The sequence below is a fragment of the Mytilus californianus genome, unplaced genomic scaffold (genome assembly GCF_021869535.1).
Source record: "Mytilus californianus isolate M0D057914Y unplaced genomic scaffold, xbMytCali1.0.p SCAF_7, whole genome shotgun sequence".
Taxonomy (NCBI): domain Eukaryota; kingdom Metazoa; phylum Mollusca; class Bivalvia; order Mytilida; family Mytilidae; genus Mytilus; species Mytilus californianus.
The window spans coordinates 23,023,267-23,051,108 of NW_026262723.1; the positions used below are offsets into that span (position 1 = coordinate 23,023,267).

Sequence of the window (27,842 nt, forward strand, 5' to 3'; positions counted from 1 at the left end):
TCAATTGTTTTTATCCTTAAACGCATCCACTGTTTGTCATAGTCACATCCCGAACCGTCATAGGTCAACTTCAACTACAAGAATTCAGCTAAAGTTCTAAAAGAGAGGCGAAAGATACCAAATGGACATTCAAACTCATAAGTCGAAAATAAACTGACAACGCCATGGCTAAAAAACAAAAAGACCAACAGACCAACAGACAAACACTAGTACACAAAACACAACATAGAAAACTAAAAACTAAAAGATATGTTATGATAAGATCTAAAACGTCTGAATCAAAGACGACCATAGCAAAGTGATGGCTGTTTCTTTCAATCTTTTTTTAATTTCCTTTTTCTTCTAACGATTTAATGGTTCCTTTGCTTTTTGAATTTAATAACTTTCATCGTTGCTGTTGAAGATTGACTAAGAATTGCACTCCGAAAGCAATCATTTCGGATAAATCTATCAATACGTCTCATGCACAATATCGTCTTACCTTCACATATGTCATTTTCTTGGTAGAATCCTTCTCTGCATGTACATGTATAACTCCCTATTGTATTATTACAAATGGAATACGGTGTACAAAGGTAATTCGTGCACTCATCAATGTCTAAAATAGAACAACAAAATTATCAACAATTTGGGAAAACATATAAAGATATGTATATACTTTGAAAGACAGTTTATGATATTTTAAAGTGGTAAAACTTCTTACTAAGTCATATTAAGAAAACACATCTGATTCAATACTAATTTTGATAAGATAAAGTTTCAGCTAGAAGATATTGTCTACTTTTGGTTATAATCATTTAACTATCCTTATTTTTGAAAATATTGAACGTTTACAGTTATTTGTCTACCTGTCAATGAAGCACATGATACCTTAATTGTTGTCAATACACTCATACGAAATATGTACAATAAATACTTGCGAATCTACTCTCCAGTCGTATTTGTCTATAGTTCACTCAGCATTTAACCCGTAAAGTCTATACCAAAACCTCATCAAAGATGGTAGTTTATTCATCTAAATCTGTTACTTAAACGATGAGGATCACAATTTACATACTGATACAAATAATGTCTATTGAACGACAGTTTTTGTGTGACACCTTACTCATACATCTACGATAATGGTCTTCAAACGTTCTCACATCAATGCAGCTTCCATGTGACAGCTAACCCACACTGTGGTAAGCATCCGAACGTAATTTTTACGATGAAAATCACAATGCTCTTACCCTTACAAGTGCCAACATCCCAGATGTATCCAGGATGGCAAATACAAGTATAATCGTGTCCAGCACTGGAACAATTACTGTTTCCTGGACATGGAGCAGACAAGCATGGATCAACTAAAATATCATTAATCAACGTTATATTACTATATTATAAAGTGCGCAACAATGTGTAAACATACACAAATGTAGTATAAATATTAATTTATTCAAAGCGTCTGGCGCCAATCACATCGTAACATTCATATTCTTATAGGACGTCCTGTTTTCGTTTTATCGTATGTTCTATGTTAAAATATTTAGGGATAAGTTTGACACAAAGTCTAATAAGTGTGTCTGTCAATTTGACCATTGACCCTTTTAAGCAAAAGTATGGCCTAAGAATGGTAAATTACAAGTAAACTGTGGGTTTCGTAATTCATTTCTAAACAAAAGATTAAAAAAGTTCAAAATGTTATCCTAATATTAAGCACGAAACTGTATCTACTTTCAGTTTTTAATGAAAATTGTCGAGGTTATTTTGTCACGTGCTCCTCGCATATTCTAAATCCTTGCCTTTTCATGTTTTGTGGTTTGAACGTTCCTGGTGAAGGTAAATTGAGAAAAGCTTCGGGAAAATTATCAAGTGGTTTTTTATTTTAATTTTAGAACGGTTTCCAATTTTCAAAAATATCAACATATAGAAATAATGACCAAATCCCCATATACTTTTACTGATAATAAAAAAAAAACAACTACTGACTTGGGCATTCAGACAGGCACATGCAGGTTTTAACTAGTCTTTTTTTCTATTTTGATAGATTTAATATTTGTCTTCGTTTTCCGGTTTTCAAAAGACAATTTGATGTGCTGATGAGTATTTTTTTTCTTATTTTGCAGGGATTGACACTGTTAGTTAGACAGATAATTCATACAGATCCAATGCACGAATGATTTTTTCAACATTTAAGTTTGTTTCACTTAAAATTGTACAACTCCACATAAAAATCTTCCAAAAGGCGATTTTTTTTTCGTTGAAATGTGATTACTAGTATTCTGGTTTTTTTATCAGTATGTAAAGTTAAAGCAAACGCTATACACTGTTTCTACTTAACCCGTTTCAATAAGAAATATATGTTATACGAAGTGCACACTGACAACTATTTAAAGGGGGAGATAACATCATGATGTGCAGTGCATTTTCATGTAACTTTTGAGTCATCGATTTTCAATGAACGGACAGTATGAAAAAAAAGTATTAACAAAAATACCAAACTCAAACGTGTACCATTTCATGATGGGTATCTTTGCAATTTTTATTCATATAAATATAAAAATAAGGAGATGAGGTATGATTGCAAATGAGACAACTATCCACCAAAGTTCAAATAAAGTGGATGTAAGCAATTATAGGCAACCGTACGGCCTTCAACAATGAGAAAAACCCATACCGTATAGTCGGCTATAAAAGGTCCCGACATGAAAAAACATGAAACAATTCAATTGAGAAAACTAACAGCCTAATTTATAACAAAACAATTAACGAAAAACAAATATGACAGAATGAACCAACGACAACCACTGAACTACAAGCTCCTGACTTGGAACAGGCACATAAAGAATGTGGCGGGGTTAAACATGTTTGTGAGCGCTCAACTTTCCCCCTAACCTGGGACAGTGGTGTAACAGCACAACATAAGAACAAACTATAAAAATCAGTTGAAAAAGGCTTAACTCATCAGATCGATACAAAGCAAAAAAACATCAATTATAAACACAGACCGGACGTGGCAGAGTATTTATCCAACCCTCATCCCTAAAAACAAAAAGGACACTCAGTACAGATCTGAGAGTACTCACAGTTACTTACAGCTAGTTCAAAGCCAATAACAACTAATAATAAAAATCATGTATCTAAGACTAAAATAGCAATCAGTACACATTCAACATCCAATGGATTTAGTGTAAAGACGTCATTAACAGTCAGAGAAAACATGACCTTGTGCAAAGCCAAAATGACAAAGGATCAACAGATTATAGTACCGTTAAAGTGCATATGTGTATAACAAACTTATTAGTATGATTTTAATTTACTGATAACAAAATCAATATTTATACCAATAAAAACAATATTCAAAGATCTAATTACAGTTTTGAATTGGTAACCTTTTAGAATAAGTTTATTTAAAGGATTCATAAGTTTACCCGGATCGTATATAAATTTCCGTGCTCGGTAAACAACATCACCGTAAAATTTAGGATGTGCTATTCCGTCTGAAATAAGTTTTTTACAGGTACAGCCAAACTTGCAACCAAATCTTTGTATCTATGAAAGAATTTAGTAAAGGTTTTAAGTAATTTGTGGTTACGAAATCCCTGACTAAATAATTTACCAGTAATACATAGATTACGCTCATTGAAATCCAAAACGTCACTACAGACACGAGTTGGGATATATAAACACCCTAAGATGGTGCCAGAGGAACATCACAGTCCAAAAATGGAAAATTAACAATAGGAAAAGAAAAATCATACCTTTTGTCACTTTTTTCAAAATTTGCCTGTTTGTTTGATGCACTACTACCTAATTAAAAAACTTACTGTAAGGTGTTGTTAAAGGTGGAGTTGTAACAACATCTTCAGCAGAGGTCGTTCTCGATCCTTGTTCTTATAAAAAATAAATGTGTAAATCTGATTTCAATACAAGTTCTAGTTCTGCTTATAAGCTAAACATTTTCGTCATTGCATTGCACAGATAAAACATACATAATGTCTGGTTAAGTAGATGATTAAACAAACTTAAACAAAACATCATATCATAAAAAGAAAAGTACCACACTTTCACATTGATGAACCTAGGAATTCCTCTTCGGAATCAGGGGTTGGATTATGCCTAGCGGTCATAAAAATTTTGAGCACGATTATCGTACTCAGACTAAAACATCAAACAATCACAATACTGAATTTGGTGTTTCGAGCACAAGTTATGTTCACCGAGTACTGAGTAAAGTTTTATGACCGAGGGCCTAGGGCTAGACACACATTACTGTCTTGTCATAATATATATCAACAAAATGTCCTGCGTACTACGACGGGTGATATAAGTGGAGCAGAAAATGATTAGCTAACCAATTAGCATTCCTCTACCTCCAGTTTTTAGTAAAATTCGTGTTTTCTTTCTTCTGTTTTTTCTTTGTACTGTTATGTTTTGTCTTAGTATTTGGTATAGGCTTACTTGTTCATGCCATTAGTCCGGTCACTCCTCTTTTCTCAATTCGAACAAATCAACTTATTCTACATGTGTTCTCATTTTGATTATGCGTTTGATAATTGTTGAACAAATAAAATCAATCAAATGTAGTAGACCCTTTTAAATCGTTCTATTTTGAAGCAATATTATATTAATGAACTAGTAACAGAATATTATTAAACAATATATTTTCAATGTACGGCATTTAAACGCATAACGTAAGAATGACGTTTTTAATTGCTATTACGTTTATTTATTTATTAAAAAATAGTCATCTTACCTATAAAGGAAGTCTCTTGGTCTTTAATAACGTATCCAGGATTACTGACGGCATGATACCCTTGGTTGAGCTTCGTCTTCATAGTTGACGCATCATATTCTACATTAATCACTATGACGTCAAACCGTACTATTATACTGCCAGGTCTATAAATCATACACATGGAACATTGCATCAAATTGTTCACCTTGATTTTCTTAATTTTGTTGAATTTAGGCACAAAAATGGTACCTTTTATTCGTTCCATTTGCATTTGATTTTTGTAATTTGATCTTTCAACAACATTTCCACATGAATTTTGTAAAACTAATTTATATGAATACAAACCAAAACAAAATTTAGGGTATATTATATGAGAAAAAATTCATTCAACATTAATTGTTTACTAATAAAATCTGTCTTCGTATAAAAATACTAATAAGGAAATTATTGTACATCCGCAATTGCCATTATAGTTATTCAAATTGACCAATACGTAATTTTCTTCATATCAATTCGCTTAGTTTACTTCAGTGATAGAAAGAGCTACATATCTATTAGATAAATACATGTACAAGTAATTTCAGATGCTATCATAACCACATCAGGGAACTTAGTCAAAATTACAAACAAAATCAGTGCATTCAATGTATCTGTGTTTGATAGATTTAATCAGTTGTCACCATTTGTCGGTGGTTTTCTGAGATTGTACGCGACAGATGTATCAAGCAATCAATTAAATGTTATGTTGAGGCGAATATAGCATAATAATACTTACTCGAAACCTGTTATAATGATATCATCTATGAGTCCTGCTAAGTCGGAATTGGCGAAAAGCATCATTAGCTGAAACAGAATGATTAAAACTAAAGTAAGATTATCACAAAACATCAAAGAAGTGCACAATCCTGTTGAAACTTTATTTTTAGATAACAGAAAGACATTGTTATGTTAACTCTTTTGTATTGATAAAAATTTGATAATAAATTATACAAATATAATGCAATTTTCAGCATATAAAAATGATTGATGATTATAATCAAACATCAATAAAACAAATGTTGTCAGCAAACTATACTTACAAATTGCCTTATGTGTTCAGCTTTATCCTTAAATGCTTGTGAATTAGGATCATCAAGGTTATCATCCCATTCTTCATCTGTTACAATCTGTCCTTGGTATTCTGTTTTAGATACTTCACTTCCCGAATCTGTTACCAATCCGTTATTGGTCGGAGTAGTACTTTTATAAACCGTATTTTCTGTAGTTTTCCAATTCGCCTCTTCTACCGTCGACAAATGTGCCAGATTTTGCAATGTTGATGTATCTACTGTGGCCACACTACTTTTGTCAGTTGTTGTTTTAACCTTCGGTATTGTATATAACTCAGTTGATATATCGTTTGAAGTCGTATCAGTAATACCTGACATATTAAATATGTCTTCTGTAGTAGTAAGGTATTTATCAGTGATTGTTGTCCTGTCTGTGGTTATTTTCTGATCTTCTGTAACATCAGTGGTTGTAATAGCAGTGGTTTCTTGTTGCGTTCCTTCTGGTGTTGTTCCATAAATTGTAGTATTTTGCTTTGTTAAGGCGGTTGACCTAATCATTGTGTATAAATTTGTTGGTGTGCTGTCAGACGTTTTTGAGATATCCACTGTTGTTTGTGTGGTCATTGAAATGGAAGACGTGTCTGCTGTAGTTTTAATTATTTTTGAAGTCGTAGAAGTTGTATTTTCTGTTGTTAAAACAGTGTCGGAAGTTGTAGACGTGGCATCATATGTAGTTTCCTTGGCGTAGGAGGTAGTTGAAGGTATATCATTTGTTTGTGTAATGTGGGAATTTGAAACAGTCGTGTCATTTGTTGTCTGATTAGGGTCAGAAGTCATTGAACTTGTATGTTCTGTTGTAATCGTTGAGTGGAAAGTTGTCAAAACCGTATCATCTTGTGTTTGTCTTGTCTCAGAAATAGAAGGAGTTGTACGTTCTTTTGCCTTTGTTGTGTTATGAATTGAAGAAGTATTATCAGCTGTTTGACTGGTCTCTGTAGTGGTAGAAGTAGTTTTTTCTGTTGTCTTCGTTGTGATCTCGGAAGAGACAAACGAATCCTCTTCTGTCGTAAGCACAGTATCTGCGCTGGTTTTTGCAGTACCCTGTGATATATTTATAGTCTCTGTATCTCTTGTAGTCCCTGAATCTGTGACTGTCATCTTACTAGCTGATGTTTCAGTGGGTGCAGTACTTATTACTTTTCCTGTACTTCCTTTTATCATGTTTGAACTATTTGACGTTGTCGTGTTATCATCTGTTCTTGTTGACATCATGGTTGTGTGTTCTACTGTAGTTACTGAAGATTCATTTGTCGTAATGTCATCTGTTAATATTTTATTCGTGATTGAGGATAAAGCCGTTGTATTATATACATCTGTTTTTGAATTTTGTACAGAAGTGGTTTTGCCTTGTGACTGTATTGTTACAGGTGTCCCGGTAGTTTTCTCTTTTGTGTGTGCTGTAACAGTGGACTTGTCTACTGATATGGAACCCACTGTGGTCGTTTCAGTTGTAACAACTGAATCTGTCTTTTTGGAATGCGTTGATGTGTGATCTAGAGACGATTGCATGTTTTCAATGAACGTCTCCGTACTAAATGACAAACCTGAGGATATATATTTGTCAGAAGCGTAATCACTTGATGATACACTAGATTTGGTTTGTGACATCTCATCAGATGGAGTTTGAAAATGTAGTGTAGATGATACCTCACCAACTGATGTAACACTTTTCCCATCTTCGGATATTTCAAAAGTTGATGTTACAGCACTAGTTGTTTTAGATGTATCTGGTTGTGTTTTCACAGTGTTTGATTCTATGATGGTAACCTCTGTATGAGATATTCCATCACTACTTTCTACTGTAGACAGCATATTAGTACTTGCAGTTTGCGTCTCAGTTTCAAGTGCTTTAGTAGTTGATGTTTTATACGCAGCCTCAGAGGATAGTAATTCTTTATTTGTCACGGTTTCGCCCAATGAAGTCTCCGCCGTTGTAACCGTTCCCTCAGAAGAAGACACTATTTCAGGTATTGACGTTGTTTGTGTTTCCTTTTCGGAATTGGTAACCATTTCATAAACTGTTGAAATAACACCTAAATCTTCTGTACTATGAATTGATTCGGAAATATCTTTGAATGTTGTCTTACTAAATGATGTCACTTGTTCGTCGGAAGACGACAGAAAAGTCTCCTGGAAGGGCGTTACTGTCCCCAATGTTGTCTTCAGGCTTTGAGGTATGACAGTACTTTGTATTGTATTCGTCAAATGGTCAGAAGACCTCTCAGTAGATGGCGTTGTCATACTCATAATAGAAGGCGCACTAGTACCATGTAATGAAGAAGTGACATCTTGTGACAACAACTCGGCACTAGTTGTTTTAGATGTATCTGGTTGTGTTTTCACAGTGTTTGATTCTATGATGGTAACCTCTGTATGAGATATTCCATCACTACTTTCTACTGTAGACAGCATATTAGTACTTGTAGTTTGCGTCTCAGTTTCATGTGCTTTAGTAGTTGATGTTTTATACGCAGCCTCAGAGGATAGTAATTCTTTATTTGTCGCAGTTTCGCCCAATGAAGTCTCCGCCGTTGTAACCGTTCCCTCAGAAGAAGACACATCAATTTTGGATTTTGTAGTTACTTCTGATGAAAGAACATTTGTTTTAGTGTTTGTCGCACTAACTGTTACTTCTGGGGAAATGGATACAGTACTGGGTGTTGTTATAAATATTTTAGTATTAGGTTTTTCATTTGTAGATGTCTCTTTTAAAATTGCCTCAGAGGTTAATGGAACTTCCACATTAGCTGTTGAAGATGTACTTTCTGAAAATACCATACCATTTGTTGTTCCGCCAGATTTATGTGAAGAATGTTGCTCAGTATTTGATGAAATAGCTGACATATCTGATGAAGCTGAAAAAAGGTTTGCTGTCGTAGATGAAAACTCAGTATATGGCATCGGAGTTCTCGAAGTTGTCGCAGACACGTCTTGGGAAGATGTTTCACTAAGTGTTACAAGTGAAAAATTGGGAACTGACATAGTGGTTGCAGTTGTAGCCACTGCTTTTTGAGAAAATGTCTCGGTGTTTGGTGTTATAGGTGTAACTTCCGAGGAAGTTAATTCATTTCTTAATACTGTAGTTGCAATATCTGTTGAGGTAGCCTCTGCACTTGAAGACGGTTTATGAATCATTGATGTTGTTGTTGAAATCTTAGAACTTGTCTTAGGATTAGCTGATGTTGCCATGTCATTTTCTATAGAAGTCATCTCAGTTTGTAATGTTTCATACGATGACTTAGTAGTTGTCACCTGTGGCAAAGATGTTTCAGTACCAGATGTTACAGATGCGTTATGAGTTGACACAGCAGTTACATCAGGAAAAGTTGAAACTTTCACAACGGATACTGTAGCTTCCACCTTTTCAGAAGACGGCTTTGTTGATGTAGAAACAATATGTAAAGAAGACACATCACTAGTCGCATGTGAAGATGTCTTACTTATTGACAATGAAGCGTCCTCCGGAGAAGTGGTATGGGTTGACGATGTTCTCAATTCTAACCCTTGTGAAGTTGCTTGAATAACTGCTACTGTATCCTCAATTTTCATAGACCGTGTGTCAGTAACAAACGTTGTAGTATACATATTGTCAGTGGATGTATGAGTAATTGATTGTTCATCACTTGTCACTCTGGGAGGTGTGTCACTAATTAAAGTGGTTCCCTCTAGACCCGAAGATGATACTGGTTTGAAAGACGTTGTATCCTCAACTTTCGTTGAATGTTCTTCAGTAGTAAACATTGTACCTTCAACCTTATGAGTTGTCTGTTCCATTGATGTTGTAGGTTTCCCTTCTTCAGAGTGAGTTTTACTTATTAAGGGAGTAGTCTCCATTTCCTGGGAAGATGCAATTGTAGTAGATGTTGTACTTTCCACCTTTTGGGAATTCGTCTTACTAATAGATGTTGCAGTCTTCAATTCTACAGACGATGTTTTCGTATTTGGTAATGCAGACTCCATTTCAGCAGATGTTTCTTCAGAAACCGTTGTTTCTGGGAGGAGAGTCTCTTTAGCAAATGTTGAAGCTGCAAAGACTGCAGAAGGCATGTCACTAGTTTTACTGGAACCTGTGACATCAGTCGTCGCCTCAATGCTCGGTTTTCCATCTGTTATATCTGCTACATGAGTATGAGTATTGTATATTGAAGAATAATCACTCCCATTAGGCTGTTCCGTACTTGATTTTAAGAAGGTTTTGTCTGTTGCAAATTTCAAATCCGCCGCTGTAAATGTTATTTCCGATGACAGACCAGTGCGCGTAGTTGTTATTTCTGAAGAGACTGCACCAGTGCCTAAAGTTGTATCGGTTGTATCTAGAGAAGATGCACTTGTGCTTGACCCTATATGCGACGTACTACTTGATGTCGAAACAGCTTGATCTAAAGAAGGTGTGTCAGACAATAATGTAGGCTTTGCCGTTATACTTGTTAAGGCACCATCAGCCTTTGATTTTGTACCCGATACATACTGTTCGTACATATGTGTTGTTTGAACCGATGGAGAAGTTGCGCCAACTATTGTTTTATCCTTTACACTTGAAGCAGATACATCTGTGGAAAATGCTTTGGCATTTGGAGTACTAACAGCCCATGAAACTTCAGTACTTGATGTAGTGTGAATCATCATCTCTGGTGTTCCAGTCTGCACTGTCTTTGACGGCGCCTCGGTTTCTGTTTTTGTAGCCATCACCTCTGTAGACAGAAACTCAGTATCTGACGCTGTAATCAAAACTTCTTCATCTGTTGTCGTCTTAGTTATTACTTCCTCTAGTGACGTTAATTCATAATTTGACTTTGAAGACACCACTTCTGTAGAGGAAACCTCGGTATATGACGTTGTTGATACTATATTTGGAGAAGGCACTTCAGTTTTTGATGTTGTAGATTTCATTTCAGGAGATAACATTTCAACATCCGATGGTGTAGCAATCTTCACCGGGGTCGGTGAATCTGTATCTAAAGTTGTAACTACCATTTCCTGAGACGTTACATCAGACGTTGAAGATGTTGTCAACGACTTTTGGGACGGTACAACCTTTGTCGACTTTAAGTCAGTAACAAACTTTGTAGACATCTCCTCTGTAGAGGGTACCTCTGAAACTGACTTTGTAGTTGCCGCCTCTGATTCCTTATAACCTTGCGTTGTCAATGGCACATCATGAGGGACCGTTATAATTGCTGTTGAACTTACAGGTGCAGATTCTTTCTCAGAACTATGTGTAAGGGCAACGGTAACGCCTGATGACATTTCTGTGTCTGATGTCACGACTGCAGCAGTTATTTCTGTACCTGTGAAGACAAAAGAAGCATCTTCAGATGTCATTTTAGAAGCAAATGATACAAAAGATGTTCCAACGGGAGGTGTGTATGACATTTCAGCTGTCTCACTCTTTGTTTGAGAAGTACTAAAATCAGGAGTCGAACTTTCTCTATCTAGTGAAATGTCCTTAACTGATTCTTTAGTTGATAAAGTCTCAGATGCGGATATATCAGTCAAACCATCAGTTGTGTATGTATATAAACGTCTAGTGGAAATTGACGCCGAAGAGGGAACATCCTCTGTACTGTACGTTTTAGTTACTCTACCAATATCGGTTGTAATCGAATTGCTTACAACAGTTTCAGTATTTTCAGTACGTAATGGAAAACCAGAAGAAACATCTTCTTTTACTGTGCTTGATCTATATCCATTATTAGTATCAAACGTTGATATTTCCAAGCCCGTTGTTTTAATGCCTTCACTGTGTGAACTTGTGCTTAACTCAACATCTGAATTCGATGTTGTAATGGTAGTTTGTAAATTACTTGTTGTGACTTTTAATGACTCTAAGGTTGACATCTTTGTTGTGGATTCCTTATCTATGGATGTTGTTTTAGAGTCTGATATAAGTATGTCATTTGTACTTGTTGCTGTAGAAAAATCTGCAGACGGTTGAGTTGTCATGTCAGCTGGTAATGAACGTTTTGAATCTGTCGTCTGTCTGGATGGCGTCGATTCCGTAACATAAGCTAAAGAGCTTGTGAACTTTGTTGTCGGGATTGAATATTCTGTACCTTCATTGTTTGATGCAGTTGCTGTACTTGGTTCTGAAATAGCAGGAAATGTATTATCATATGAATGAGAGCGCATATCTGTTTTGAAAGTATTTGTAATAGCACCAGTGTTTAATTTGTTTTTCAAAGTACTTATTGTATTTCGAAAACTCGTAGATGCCTGAGTTATGTCCCTATTTTTTGAATAAGTTGCAGAAGAAAAATCGATGTGTGTATTATCAACACTAGAGACAGTAGATTTATCAACCATATAACCTGAATTGTTTTGACTATCCTGCGTTGTGGGAGTTTGTGAAAGGGTATATGCATTTCCACCAGGGGTTAATGCAGAGTTTTTGTTTTTTGTTGTTGAAATGTTGAAAAATTGTAAAAATGTGTAATCAGTTTTTCTATCTGTTGGCTCACCGCCAGTTGTAAGTCCATTTGTAAAAACATCATCAGCATCTGTAACTTCTGAGGTTTGATCATTTAAAGAAGTATCAGCTGTATTTTCTACAGTTACTGCTTGTGTTGTCGGTTTTCTTTGTCCTTCAGATGTGGTTGACATATCCTCGACTGGCGTTAATTTAACAGTAATTGTTGATGAATGCTGGTTTCCTGACGAAGTAGTGACTTTTGATGTCGTAGGAGTTTTGAAGAAGGCTTCTGTACGAATATGATTTTCAGTTGTCATTGCACTGTTAGAAATGTCTGATGTAGTAGTATAGGTATTGGTAAAGGTTGATGCTACTGTCACTGGATAGTCGGAAGTTCTTGTTGTGGAGAGTAAACTTTCTGTCATCATTGGATTACTTGATGTCTTTGAAGTAGTCACTGGGATTTTTGTTGTAGTCGGAGTGCTTTCGAATGTTGATGTTAATAGTGGTATTTCCGTTGTAAGCATACTGCTGGGCAATTTTGTTCTGGAAGTGGTGTTTATTTCTGTTGTCTTTCGATTTTCGGAATTGGTTGTGAAGGTTGTACTTTTAGTCATAGTCGGATCATTGGAAATGGTTCTTGAAACATTGGCTGCTGTTGTTGTCATCGGATTATTAGTTATTGTTTTGGTGTCAGTTGTCGGATTATTGGAAATTGTTGATGATTTTAGAAATGCAGTTATCGGTAGTTCTGTTTCTTGTAAAGATTGTGACGGTGTTTTAAAATGATGTTTAGTCGTTCGAAGTATATCTGATATACTGGAAGATATTTTTGTTTCCGTCTTTGTATGCGACTCAGCATAGCCTGTTACGGTGTTCCGTTCATTTTCAGTTGATGTTTTTTTCTCTTGCTCATTAGTAGTAATAGAAGTCGATTCTGTATTAGGAAAGAATGGTGTTGCTACAACATTATCTGTCGTCAGTGCACGTTCTTCTTTGGTAGATTGTTTAATATTCGATAAAGATGTTTGAGTTATTATTTTGGACGAATCGTCAGTGGTTGGTAGATTCTTTGTTGTACGTGTATCTGAAAATATTACAAAATGGAAATTGTGTTAGAATTATGTTCGAATGGCGAATGGTAGAAAATATTACAGTATGTTTAACATATATTGCGTTTATATTGTCGTTTCTTTAGAATCTCTAAAAATGTTTATGAATCTTCAAACTATTTGTCATAAGTGAAAATGATCGTTTGGCAATGTTTCATTTTAATCCTATGAATACATATTTGCCAAAAATTTCAACATACATTACTCTGTACGCCTAAAGTTAGATGTATGGCGTGTAAGTTTTTATTGTGACATCTTGTGAATTGCTGATAAAGGTTTTAATGTCTCCGACGATTATATTATAACTATATAATATACAACTGTTTTTTTTAGAACTCGTCGTCATATGATTTAAAACTGTTATTTCGTCATTAGGGTTAGAACTCTTGTGAATTTATTATTTATTTATTATCTTCATTTATTTCACTTGTAAGAGTTTAGAAACAGAAGCTGCTGTTTCATAAGCATATCTTTGAGGACTACTGTTTATATTATAGATATTAGTAGAAGCAGTTGTATATTCATTGTTTACTTCAACAGTTTTCGTCTCCAATGTGCTATGGCCATTTGCCTACAGAAGACAGCATTGGAAGTCAAGTATTGGTCAATTATTATAGCTGCATCATGATTTTGACTTTTAACGATATTCGTTTGAAGGGTAGTTACCCCATCAGCTCTGACAGGTTTTGAAGTGGGATTTTCTGCAAGGTTGGTTTGTTCACCTTCTTTAAAAATCATTTCATGAACTTCCTCCGTAGAACTACTTTTTTCAGTTGATGTAAGTGTTTGCCCAGAGGTACTTAAATCGTTATTGTACTCACTTGTGGATGTCTTGATTGCTGTATTTCGAACAGTCACATGTGTTGTGTCACCACCATGATTTCCAGGCCTACTGAACTGCGGAGTTGTATAACCATTTACGGAAGTAACAGTATCACTGACGTATTCTGTACTTATTCTGTTCAAATAAGTAGATTGTAAGTTTCCTGAAGTAAAAATTCCAGCAACGCTTGTTCTAGTTGTAGTCCTTGGAGAAGTATCCTCATCACCAAATGTAGTCATTTCATCAATGGAAATTGCACTGCTTTCAGCTGAAGGTGTAATATGTCTATCAACAGTTGTACCACCATCTGTAATACTAATACTATTTCCACTTGTTAATTGTTCGTTGGTAGCGGTCGTTATTTCCCTGTCTAAGTTCATACTAACGTTGCTGGTAGAACTGCTATTTAAATCAAACACCGTGGTAGGTTGGTTGGTATTTTTCATAGCACTGCTTCCACCGTCAGTGGTAACATAATTATGTGTATGAAGTGAAGATTCAGTGGTTCCTCCTTCTATCAATGAGGTTGGGTGTTTTGAACTTTCTGTATTTTGATCAACAGATTCGCGGTGTTCTGAGGTTGAAATTTTTTTTGAAGTTGATTCTTCAGATACTAAAGAAGTCGACGATTTACCTTGACTCGTTAACATTTTACCATAATTTATAGTTGATTGTGCTCTATCTGTTTTTTCTGTATTCTCAGTAGTGTAATATCTTGTATCCCCGGTAGTGAAACCTCCTGTAGTCCTAGTACTATAGTCATTTGTAATTGGTGCAGTTGAAATGACTTTAGAAGTTGTTTCTGATTCTGATACGATGATTTTAAATGTCGTGCCAGATGTACTTTCTTGATATGTTTTATCTTGAGTAGGAATGATGATACTTTCTTCTGTATTATGAGTGTCGTCATTTTGATCAAAAGTTCCTGAACTTGAAACTATTGGTGTGTCTACCGTAGTGGTGTCTGAAAGTAAATCCAAACCCAAACTATTTTACCTGCTTCTTCAAATAGTTCATGCACTGTTGCGGCGTAAAGCAACCATCAGTCAATCAATCGAATAATTGAGCCACGTAATTGTTGATGTCAGTCTAGGTTTAAGTAATATTAATGCAGTAAAGTTCAGTTGCAATTCACCTTTTCGTATAAAGTACTAGGAGTAGTTCAATTTTTGTACACTTCTCACCCCCCCCCCCCCTTTTCCCCTCCCACCCCACACAAAAAATTCTCATCTTAATTTTCAAATCTTATCGTATTGTTTTTCATAATCATTTGAGATTTGTAGAAACTGGTTTTGTATAAGCATTGAATCATGCATTACATGAGATGCTTACCCTACCTTTGCAACTAGACTCAAACCTTTCAGTTTTTATTGTGATGTGTGTTCCCGTGTACTACGAGATAACATTGCGCATTTTCTTTACTCTGTTTTAATCATAACAGGAAAATAAATACGTTTGAAAAAGAGAGGCGAAAGATACAAAAAGGGACATTCAAACTCATAAATAGATAACAAACTGACAACGCCATAGCCAAAAAAAGAAAAATATCAACAGACAAACAACAATACACAAAACATAACATAGAAATCTTAAGACTGAGCAACACGAACCCCACCAAAAACTTGGGGTGATCTCAGGTGCTCCGTAAGGGTAAGCAGATCCTGCTCCACATGTGGAACCCGTCGTGTTGCTCATGTTAGTACAAACCCAGTAATAAGTCTAATTCGGTAGGTCACATTCGGAGAAAAAGGGACGGGATTTTAGTTACGACAATTGGAACATATCCGCTGTCATCTGTGAAACGGGTATTTCATAACAGTCAACGGTCAACCAACTCGTGATGGCGTCAGTAAAATTTACGAAGGGATGAACAATAATGAATTACTAATCAAACGATAATCAAACATTAATATTTCTTAAAAAAACATTTGCAGTCGAGTATTGATATGGGAACATAAATTAACACATCTAAATTCTTTATTAATACAACCAATGGGTTTTTATCTTCGTCATTTGAACTATGATGGAAAGATTTTCTCATTGGCAATCATACCACATCTCCTTATTTTCATATATATCAAAGATGCTAAAACTACCTGTTTATAACGATTGCACTTAAATGGTAATTATGTTTTAGACTAAAGTGCACAGGTTTTGTAATATTCCAAACAGTGGTTTACAGTATGTGTTCAACGTAAATTTCAACATTTACTCTCTTACTGAATTTTTAATTTTGTACTTCTTGGTGATATTCGTTATCAAATGACAGAAAGAGTATAATTAAGTGTTGGAGTCAATAGTTAACCTATACCATTATATGCATCTTTTTCCGTATTATTATATCTTTCAAAAAACAGAATACCTTCGTTTGTGTTACTCGTTTCAGTGTGTGAACAGCATATGAATAACATATATTGACAATTTACTTAACAATATAAAGACAAAGCTACAATGTACATGTACACATGAAAAAGCACACACTCACAATGTGATGTTGTTTGGTTTGTTTCAAACATTATATGCAGTTAATGGTTTTTGCTTAGTTTGAGTGTCTCTATTTTCCTTCTGGCCAAGCAATTCACATTGTCATAATGGTTTACTCTTACTGTTACATTGCATTGTTGTTGATTCTATTTTTTAATTTTTTTTTTAATTTGTTGATAACTGTAACTTGTTGTCATGTTTACTGATATGGCAAATAATTAAATACACAATTCACACATATTACAATTCTAGATAATGCGCCCGTGTTTCAAATTGCGTGCTGACGAAACATATATACGATGTAATGATCATTGAAAAATCGATTGATTGTTTTAACTAGTGCAAGATTGTTATGTGGTTATTAATTTGGATGTTAAATTTTTTAAAGAAATAATCAATAATCATTTCGCTCCATTATGCGACCATCGTTAATAAACGATTCACTAGATGAACAAAAATTAAACTGGCAAAACTGTTGACTGCCTTTAGTTTCATGTTTTCTTCATAGACTTTTGAGTTTTCCAGCATGGTGTTTTAGTGGTTCTGATTGACATTTTGCTTGAAAAGAATTTTATGGAGGACTCTTGTTTTTGGAAAATCTTTGTACCACTATTATCATATTTCTTCTTTATTAACTGTACCACGTTTCTTTCCAAACCCTTAATTGTTTGTGCTTTTGTGTTGTATTGTGGTACCGTAAATGCACAGCATAATTTTTAGGAACAGGTGTATTTCTAGGTATGTTCTAAATCGACAAATCACAAGTCCAATTATATGTCTCTTTTTTGTTCTATTCTAGTATCGTTATCAATATCGGTTTGCAGAATAGGAACATTTTTGTGAACTATTTACATAGCGTTGAAAGATCGAACAACGTTATAAGAACAGCAACACATATAAGACAACACATAAATAAGGAATAAAGACGTCATCATATCCAGGGCAATCAATGCATACTACCTCATGCATGCATTCGGTCTCATATATACATGATTACGTGGGTAATTTTTTTGCTTATTACGTTATTAACCCCTGATGAAGGTTTATAATGAAAAAACGCTTTGAACGCAGCAAAATAGGTAATTTGACATTAATTTTGCTATTAATCTAAATATACTGATATTGAATTGTAACGAAACTGTTTACAGAAATTACAAAGGACAATACCTTGTATGTTTACTTTCTTGTTAGTTGAACCTTTTTCGTTATACGTGATACCTGCATTGGTTGTATCTTGTATTATGGACAAGGTATCGACTGTTGTTGTATCGTCTCCTACACTGGACTTAACAATTGCTCTGGTTGTATCATGTATACTGTATGTGATGGCCATTATGGTAATATCTCTTACTACTGAGGTTGAATCTTGTGATTTTGATATCATGCTCTCGGTGGTTATATCTTGCGTATTGGAAGTTATATCTGCTTTGGACGTCATATCTGATGTGGTCGTATCATGAAAATTTGACACCATACCCGCTGATGTTGTATCTGATACGATGGACGTCATACCAGCTGTGGTAACATCTTGCACATTGGACTTTATACGCTCTGATGTTGTATCTGATACGATGGACGTCATACCTGCTGTGGTTGCACCTTGCTCATTGGACTTTATACGCTCTGATGTTGTATCTGATACGATGGACGTCATACCTGCTGTTGTTGCATCTTGCTCATTGGACTTTATACGCTCTGATGTTGTATCTGATACGATGGACGTCATACCTGCTGTGGTTGCACCTTGCTCATTGGACTTTATACGCTCGGATGTTGTATCTGATACGATGGACGTCATACCTGCTGTGGTTACATCTTGCTCATTGGACTTTATACGCTCTGATGTTGTATCTGATACGATGGTCGTCATACCTGCTGTGGTTACATCTTGCTCATTGGACTTTATACGCTCTGATGTTGTATCTGATACGATGGACGTCATACCTGCTGTGGTTGCACCTTGCTCATTGGACTTTATACGCTCTGATGTTGTATCTGATACGATGGACGTCATACCTGCTGTGGTTGCACCTTGCTCATTGGACTTTATACGCTCTGATGTTGTATCTGATACGATGGACGTCATACCTGCTGTGGTTACATCTTGCTCATTGGACTTTATACGCTCTGATGTTGTATCTGATACGATGGACGTCATACCTGCTGTGGTTACATCTTGCTCATTGGACTTTATGCGCTCTGATGTTGTATCTGATACGATGGACGTCATACCTGCTGTGGTTACATCTTGCTCTTTGGACTTTATACGCTCTGATGTTGTATCTGATACGATGGACGTCATACCTGCTGTGGTTGCACCTTGATCATGGGACTTTATACGCTCTGATGTTGTATCTGATACGATGGACGTCATACTTGCTGTAGTAACATCTTGCTCATGGGACTTTATACGCTCTGATGTTGTATCTGATACGATGGACGTTATACCTGCAGTTGTTGCATCTTGCTCTTTGGACATCAAACCATCTGAGGTTGTATCTGATACGATGGCCGTCATACCTGCTGTTGTTGAATCTTGTAAACTGGGCGTTATACCATCTGTGGTTGTACCTTGTACACTGGACGTTATATCTGTTATGGTTGAATCAGGTACACTGGAGGTCATACCTACTATAGTCGTATAATGGACGTTTGACATCGTACCCTCTGTGGTTAAGTCTCTTACAGCGGACGTCATACCTGCTGTAGTTGCAGCTTGCTCTTTGGACACCATACCCTCTGAGGTTGTATCTGATACGATGGTCGTCATACCTACTGTTGTTGCATCTAGTAAACTGGGTGTTAAATCATCTGTGGTTGTACCTTGTACACTGGACATTATATCTGTTATGGTTGAATCAGGTACACTGGAGGTCATACCTGCTATAGTCGTAAAATAGACGTTTGACATCGTACCCTCTGTGGTTGTGTCTCTTACAACGGACGTCATACCTGCTGTGGTTGCAGCTTGCTCTTTGGTCACCATACCCTCTGAGGTTGTTTGTTGTGCAGTAGACGTCTTACCTGATGTTGTTGCATCTAGTAAACTGGGTTTTATACCATCTGTGGTTGTACCTTGTACACCGGACATTCTATCTGTTATTGTTGAATCATGTACACTGGAGGTCATACCTGCTATATGTCTATAATCATCGTTTGATATCGTACCGTCTGACGTTGTATGTTTAACAGCGGACGTCTTACCTGTTGTGTTTGCACCATGCTTTTTGGACATCATACCCTCTGAGGTTGTCTGTTGTGCAGTAGACGTCATATCTGCTGTTGTTACATCTTGTAAACTGGGTGTTATACCATCTGTGGTTGTACTTTGTACACCGGACGTTATATCTGTTATGGTTGAATCGTGTATACTGGAGCTCATACCTGCGATAGTCGTATAATGAATATTTGACATCTTACCTTCTGATGTTGTTTCTCTTACAGCGGACGTCATACCTGCTGTGGTTGCACCTTGCTCTTTTGACATCATACTCTCTGAGGTTGTCTGTTGTACAGTAGACGTCACCTTGGCATCTTGTAAAATGGACGGTGTTATGTTTTGTACACTGGACGTTACACCTTTTGAGGTTGAATCTTGTACACTGGAGGTTATACCTGCTGCGGTCACATCATTTACTTTTGAAAATTTACCTTCTGATGTTGTTTTCTGTACACTGGGTCTCGTACCTGCTGTAGTTGCATCTTGTAAACGGAACTTAAAGTCACCTATGGTTGTATCTTGCACATTGGACGTTACACCTGCTATATTTGAATAATGTTCATTGGCGGTCATACCTGCTAGGGTCGTATAATGAACGTTTGACATCATACCCTCTGTGGTTGTGTCTTGTCTACTTGATGTTATTATAGCTGTGGTTGCATCTTGTACACTAGGGGTTATACCTGCTGAAGTCGCATGGTGATATTTAGACATCATACCCTCTGCTGTCATACTTGTTGTAGTTGCATCTTGTAAACTTGACTTTAAACCATCAGTGGTATCTTTTTCACTGAATGTTATACTAGCTGTGGTTGCATCTTGTACACGAGAGATTATAGCTGCTGCTGTCGCACCATGATCTGTGGACATCATTTCTTCTGAGGTTGTTTTCCGTACACTGGAGGTTTTACTTGCTGTAGTTGCATCTTGTAAACTAGACGTTAAACCTGGTTTGGTTGAATCTTGTTCTACAGGAGTTATAGCTGATGTGGTTGGTTCAAGAAAGTTGGACATCATACCCACTGAGGTTGAATCTTGTACGCTGGAAGTTATACCTGACGTAGTCGTATCTTGTATCATGAACGTTATACCTGTTTTGGAAGTATCTTGTACACTGAACTTTTCATCTGCTGTGGAAGTATCTTGTACACTGGACGTTACATCTGCTGTAGAAGAATACTGCACATGGGACATGATATGCTCAGAGATTGTTTTCTGTACGCTTGACGGCTTACCTGCTGTAGTAGCATCATGTACACCGGACGTTAAACCATCTCTGGTTTGATCTTGTACACTGGAAGTTATACCTTCTATTTTCGTACCTTGTTCACTGGTTATTGGTGCTGCTGAAGTCGTATCTTGTACCCTGAAAGTTATCCCGGCTGTAGGCGTATCTTGTACATTGTTGGTTATACCTGCTGTTGTCGTATCTTGTACACTGGTCGTTATACCTGTTGTAGTCGTTTCTTGTACACTGGAAGTTTTATTTGATGTAGACGTTTCTTGTACATTGGTAGTTACAGCTGCTATGGTAGTATCTTGTACTCTGGAAGTTTTAACTACTGGGGTCGTATTCTGTACACTTGACGTTATACCTGCTGTTGTAGAATCTTGAGCATGGGACATAATGTACTCTGAGGTTGTTTTCTGTACGCTAGAGGTGATACCTGCTGTGGTAGCATCTTGTATACCGGGCGTTAAACCATCTGTCGTTTTATCTTGTGCACTGGAAGTTATACCTGCTGTGATTGAATCATGTTCGTTGGAAGTCATACCATCTGTGGTTGAATCTTGTTTACTTGAGTTTATACCCACTGTGGTCGTATCTTGTACAATGGAGGTTTTACCTGCTGTGGAAATATCTTGCGTATGGGTCAAAAATTTATCTGAGGATTTTTTCTGTACACTAGATACCGTACCTGCTGTGGTAACATCTTGTTCACCGGACGTTAAACTATCTGTTGTTGTATCTTGTACACTGACCGTTATACCTTCTGTTGTTGGAGTTACATCATGTTCATTGGCCGTGTTATCTGCCCTTGGTGTATCTTGTTTACTAGATGTGATTATTAATTTCGTTGCATCCCGTACGGTGGTAAAAGATGTTACTACATCTTGTGCATTGGTAGTAGTTCCTTTAGATTGTAGTAAAGTTGCCATGGCATCTGCTTCAATAGTTTCTACTGTTATAGGAGACGTTGTGAATGCATCTTGTATACTAGATGTGACCCTATCAAAATGTGATTTTTTTTCATTTGACGTGATGCCAACAGTGGTTTTATAATTGACACCGGGTGTAATACCAGTTGTAGCTGTAAATAGTGTTCTAGACTTGTCGCCTTGGACAGGTGACGTGTGTATGCTGACTGCTGTACCTGACGTTCGAATGTTTGCTATATCGTCTGTTGTAGTTTTCTCTGAAAAACTTTGAATGTTTATTGATGTTTTCTTAACTATGCTTTTTGGGCTTTCAGTAATTGAATCTGATGAATCTGTTACCTCTTTAATGGGTGTACTTACAAAAGGCGTGGTTTTATAATGCGTACTTGAGTTCGGTATTTTTGCTGTGCTGACTGCTTGAAATGTCGTACCTTTGAAAGCAGTACTATTATTGATTACTGTATTTGTATCCAACATATTGGTTGTCACATTTTCGTCTGTTACATCAAAAATTGTATTTTTGGAAGTATCTGATTCCGTATTACTTCCTTTAACAGTTGACATGTCCTGGTCAGTTTTCTGGAATTCTGTTGTGAAATCTACCTCAACCTCTATCGTGTATGTAGTTGCAGTTTTGCTGTCAATTTCTCCATGTGTTGTAGACGCTACCATAAAATCATGATGTTTAGCAGTATGTTCTAAATCTGTATTTGCAAGAACGTCTTGAGTAGTAGAAATCGGTTGATACGATGTTATATCTCGTAAAGATTTATCTTGTTTTGTTGTTAATCCATTAAAATCAGTTGTATATTCTTGATTATTAACTGCAAAATAAGGGTACGTTATGATGGCGTATGGTTTATAATGTTGTGTTGGTCTTTAACTTTTTATATTTAACATATATATAGGGTTATATTGGATTTTTCAACTTTGTTATGTTTGTGACTTTCCAGTGGTTTTGATCCGAGAGCCACTAATGAGTCTTGTGAAACCGAAACACGCATCTAGGCTATAGCCTGGTATATTTGATGAGTTTTTGCGCATTGCTAGTTTGTTGCCCTCATATGTACAGACTTATTCAGAATGTAGCGCATTCTTGCTTGCAACTATGATAATATTTAACTAACCGAATAGACATTTAACTAAGAGCTTATTTATTTTAGGAAGACATACAGTTTATACAATACATCACAAACAAAATCATTACATACATGTACATGGTATGACATTCACAAACGAAAAGACATAATTCTATTTTTTGTTATAATTGAGTATTGCTGTACCATTTCAGCAGTACTTTCTGCTGTCTTCATCACCTTTTACTGTTTGGAAAGCTTGATCGAACTGCATTTTGTAGTGTGTCATGTTATTATATCCTTTTATCTTTTGTACAATTACAGAAACAATAGCATACCTGTTGTTTGGATACTTGTATGATCATCTTGTTCTAATTTTGTTGATAATATATAAGTAGACATGAGTGACTCTGTTGCCTCTTGCGTTGTTTGTGTTGAATGCGTAGGTGTTGTTGACTGTATAATTGTCGACGTAGGAGGTTCCTGTGTTGTTGATGGAACCTCATTAGTTATGGGTGACTCAATCGTTGTATGTGTTACATCAGAAGATCTTGTAGACTCTGGTGTTGTTGACAGTTGAGTTGCATCGGATGGTGTTGTTGAAAACTGATTGGTTTGTGTTGGTGTTTGATTTAAAATGGTAGACTGTGAAGTTTTAAACGGTCTTTGGGTAACAGTGGAAGTCCCTGGTTCAGCTGGTGGTACCTGAGTAGATGTGGCCGCCTCATTCGTAGTATGTTTTGAATGAGAATATGTGGTTGACTCCGATATTGTTGATGGTAGTTGGGTAGATGTGGTAGACTCCGATAGTGTTGACGGTAGATGGGTAGATGTGGTAGACTCCGATAGTGTTGACGGCAGATGGGTAGATGTGGTAGACTCCGATAGTGTTGACGGCAGATGGGTAGATGTGGTAGACTCCGATAGTGTTGACGGCAGATGGGCAGATGTGGTTATCTTTGGGTTAGAAGTCGGCAGCTGAACTGATGTCATTAAATCTAGCGTTGTTTGTGTTAAATGAGATGATGTAGTATACTCTGATGTTGTGGACTCTAAATAATTAGACATGGTCGTCTCTGGTGTTATTGGATCTTCAGTATATATTGCTGATTCAATCGGTGTTTTTGTAGACTGAGTATATATCGTAGACTCTGCATCTTTTGTCGATGGATCATTTGATATTGTAGACTCCAAAGGTTTCAAAGACTTTGCAGCGGAATGTGAAGACTCTGACGTCATTGGTAGTTGATAAATCGATGTAGTAGACGGAGATGTCATTGGTGCAGTGATATTCGATGCTGTTGACGTTGACTCTAATATTCTTGATGATTTGTCTGTTATTATCTTGTGTGTTGAGGATAGGGGTTCATCAGTTGAGGACAGCTCATTGGTTGGTGTGTCAGACTGTGGTAATGTGGATAGCAGATTGATCGATGTGTCAGATTCGGAGGTTATTGGTGGAAAATATTTGGTCGACGTCGACACTGTGGATGAATGACTACTATCAGACTCCATAGTTGTTGGTAACAAGTCAGGTTCAGCTGTCGATATTGATGATAATTGGGTCGTTGACAAAACAGGGGAGGCGGTAAACCCCGACGGTGTTGACGAAACATGAGTTTGTGTGGAAATTCCTGAGGTTTTTGGTGATACATGAGTCAATTCCGTTGATTTTGACCCTGTTGATGCAAAAATGTTTGGTTTTGTCGATTGTATAGAAGTAGATGAATACTTACTTGATACAGTGGAATCGTGTATAATTGATGACTGCTTTGTATCATTATAAAAAGTAGGCGACATATCTTGCATTGTTAAAGAAGAAAAATCACCAGGTGTTGTCTCACTTTTGATATAATTAACTGATGTCGTCTGACGAGTAGGCGTAGAACCAGGTAAAATTTCCTGATTTGTTGAGACAGAATCAGGTGTTTCCTGTTTTGTTGTAGTAGAATCAGGTGGTATGTTATTATTGGCTGTGGTGTGTTTAAGCCACGAATCTCGAATTGTGTTAGAATCAGATGTACTTGTCGTGGAATAAGATTTTGATTGCTTACTTGACGTTGTAGAATCGTGGACAGGCTTTGAGTTTATTGTGGTGGAATCGGCTGATTCTGTCTGACTTGTAATGGCAAACGTAACGTCTTGATGATTTGCAGTAGAAACAACAGGAGTAGTCTTTAGGGTGTTGGTTGACTTAGTAGATGTTGATTGACTTGTTATTGCCGATTCAATAGATGTTGCCGGGTCTGTCTTCGTAGTTTCAAGTAAAAGATTATGAATTGTTATGATAGAGTCTGGTGATTTGACTGAATTTATAGTGGTTAAAATAGGTAGCAATGCTTGGCTTATTTTTGAAGAGTCTGATGTTGTTTTACCTATTGTAGTAACGGCACCTGGTGATGTTTGATCTCTTGTGGTAGGGTAACCTGACGTTGTTTTATATATTATGGTAGAGTCACCTGATGTTGTCTGATCTTTTGTGGTAGGGCCAGCTGATGTTGTTGTATCTCTTGTAGAAACATCACCGGATGTTGACTGAACTCTTGTTGTAGATTCAGGTAATGTTGTGTGATCTCTGATTGGAGCTTCACTTGGTGTTGTTTGATCTCTTGTGGTAACGTTACTTGATGGTGTTTGATATCTTTTGGTTGAGTCAGCTGAAGTTTGTTGATATCTTGTGGAAGAGCCAGTTGATGTTGCTTCATCTCTTGTGAAAGGGTCAGATGATGATGTTTGACTTACTGTGGTAGAGTCAACCGACGTTGTTTGATATCTTGTGGTATGGTCAGCTAAGGTTGTGTGATCTCTTGTGGAAACATTACCTGGTGTTGTTTGATATATTGCGGCAAAGTCAGCTGATGATGTTTTATCTTTTGAGGTAACGTCACCAGATGGTGTTTGATCTTTTATGGAAGAGTCAGTTAGTGTTGTTTGATCTCTTGTGAAAAAGACATTTGATGACGTTTGACTTGTGGTCAAGTCACCTGATGTTGTCTGATCTCTTGTTGTAGATTCAGATGTTGTTTGATCTCTTGTTGAAAAGTCGTCTGATGTTGTTTTATCTCTGGTAGTAACGTGATTTGATGTTGTTTGATCTCTTGTGGAAGAGTCACTTGATGACGTTTGCCTTGTTGTGGTAGTCTCACCTGACGTTGATTGATATCCAGTAGTCAGGTGACCTGAAGGTATCTGATCTCTTGTTGTAGGCTCGGCTAATGTTGTTTGATCTCTTGTGGAAATGTCACCTGGAAATGTTTGACCTGTTGTGGTAACGTCACCTAATGGTGTTTGACCTATTGTGGTAACGTCACCTAATGTTGTTTGATCTCTTGTGGAAGATTCAGTTGATTTTGTTTGATCTCTCATGAAAGAGTTAGTTGGTATTCTTTGATTTGTTGTGGTTGAGTCATCCGATGTTATAGAATTTGTCCGAACGGAGTCAAGTGATGTTCCCGCGTTTGTTATGATAGAAACACGCGGTGGTGTCTGTTCTGTACTGATAGAATCATGCGGTGTTGTCTGCTCTGTATTAACAGAATTCGACAGGGATATCTGCTTTGCTGTATTAAAATCGGACAGTGTTGTCTTCGCTGAGGACATAGAATCAGACAGCGTTGTCATCTCTGTATTGGTGGAATAAGTCGGTGGTGTGAGTTCTGAGCTGACAGATTTGAATCCTGATGTCTGTTCTGTAGTGATAGAATCATACGTTGTCGTTTGCTCTGGAATGACAAGATAAGAAATTGTTGTTTGCCCTGTGGTAAAAGAATCGTCCTTTGTTGACTGAGGTAAAGAGTCTGGTCTATTTGGTGTTATTAGCTCTGAGGTTGTAGAATCATAAAATGTTGTCAGCTCTGTTATGATAGAATCAGAAGTAGTTTCCCTTTTTGTGGTTAGATCGGAAGGAGTTGTCTGGTCTGTCATGGAACTAGACGGCGTTGTTTGTCTGGTAGTTGAGCCTTGCGTTGATTGGCTAGAAATATAAGATTCTGACCTCCTTGGTAAGTTAGTTACAGTGTCATCATCCGCCGTTGATGAAGATTCCGTTAATGTTGTAGATTCAGATAACATTATTGATAACAAATTTGTTGTTTGTCTTTCAGTATTACTTTTCGTACCTTGTACACTCTGGTCCAAAATACTTTTTTCAGATGCTGTAAGGTCTTTAATCGTGGAATGGGAGGCTTTTTCAGTTGTTGGTTGTTGAACTGTACCTGTTGATTGAACAGGAACAGTACTTGTCTTGAGGTCTATATCACCAGTAGTAATTTCCTGATATTCATTGGATGACAATGGCGTGGACTCGTTGGCAATGGTTCTACTTGTAGTGTATTCTGATGATGAGGTTGCCTTACTAACCGTTTGTCCAGTATCAACGTATGGGTTTGTTGTTGTAGGCTCTTCTTGTTTCACACTATTTGTAGAATATTTTAATGTTTCAGAATTTACAGAATGGGTACCTGACGCTGGTTCCGTACTAGATGTGATGTTTTCTAATGGTTCAACTGGCTGCATTTCTGTTGTACTGGCTGTGATTCCAACTGTATCTGAAAGAAAATAGTACTATGGTAACAAAAAACATCTATATATTATTTCAAAAATGAAAACTTACAGTATAAAGTCTTACTTGAACAAAATTAAATATCAAGTATAAATTCGCTTCACAACGAACACTTCAGTATTTGTAATTGTGTACTTAATTCAGTATTATCATGTTATTCTTTTTTCCTTG

General features: G+C 36.6%; 3 protein-coding genes across 3 annotated transcripts in view; all 3 read right to left on the reverse strand.

Moving 5' to 3' along the window:
- Nucleotides 1-12,259, reverse strand: part of LOC127707503 (uncharacterized) — a 55,707-nt gene extending 43,448 nt beyond the window's left edge. The window contains exons 1-6 of the mRNA XM_052212080.1: nucleotides 5,797-12,259; nucleotides 5,493-5,560; nucleotides 4,736-4,881; nucleotides 3,807-3,872; nucleotides 1,230-1,343; nucleotides 482-598 (exon numbers count right to left, since the gene is read on the reverse strand). Coding sequence (XP_052068040.1) covers nucleotides 482-598; nucleotides 1,230-1,343; nucleotides 3,807-3,872; nucleotides 4,736-4,881; nucleotides 5,493-5,560; nucleotides 5,797-12,129 — 6,844 coding nt within the window. The 5' untranslated portion in view covers nucleotides 12,130-12,259. The remainder of the gene's footprint in view (nucleotides 1-481; nucleotides 599-1,229; nucleotides 1,344-3,806; nucleotides 3,873-4,735; nucleotides 4,882-5,492; nucleotides 5,561-5,796) is intronic.
- A 1,189-nt stretch (nucleotides 12,260-13,448) lies between these two features.
- Nucleotides 13,449-23,347, reverse strand: LOC127708289 (serine-rich adhesin for platelets-like). Its single transcript, XM_052213136.1, has 4 exons — nucleotides 23,332-23,347; nucleotides 17,822-22,858; nucleotides 14,014-15,134; nucleotides 13,449-13,463 (listed from the first exon to the last, which is right to left on the reverse strand). The coding sequence occupies exons 1-4, from the start codon at nucleotides 23,345-23,347 to the stop codon at nucleotides 13,449-13,451; spliced, it is 6,189 nt and encodes a 2,062-aa protein (XP_052069096.1).
- On the reverse strand, nucleotides 23,318-27,625 carry LOC127708301 (serine-rich adhesin for platelets-like). The gene has a single exon (XM_052213151.1). The coding sequence runs from the start codon at nucleotides 27,623-27,625 to the stop codon at nucleotides 23,429-23,431; it is 4,197 nt and encodes a 1,398-aa protein (XP_052069111.1). The 3' UTR covers nucleotides 23,318-23,428.
- Between the last annotated feature and the right edge of the window lie 217 nt (nucleotides 27,626-27,842).

Excerpts from the sequence above, each read along its gene's own strand:
- LOC127708289 (XM_052213136.1), bottom strand. Across the intron at positions 15,135-17,821 it reads CAAGAAAGTAAACATACAAG|ACACCACTACGGTAGACACA; the intron begins GTATTGTCCTTT and ends ATTTACTTTCAG.
- LOC127708301 (XM_052213151.1), bottom strand. The coding sequence starts at position 27,625 with ATGCAGCCAGTTGAACCATTAGAAAACATCACATCTAGTACGGAACCA.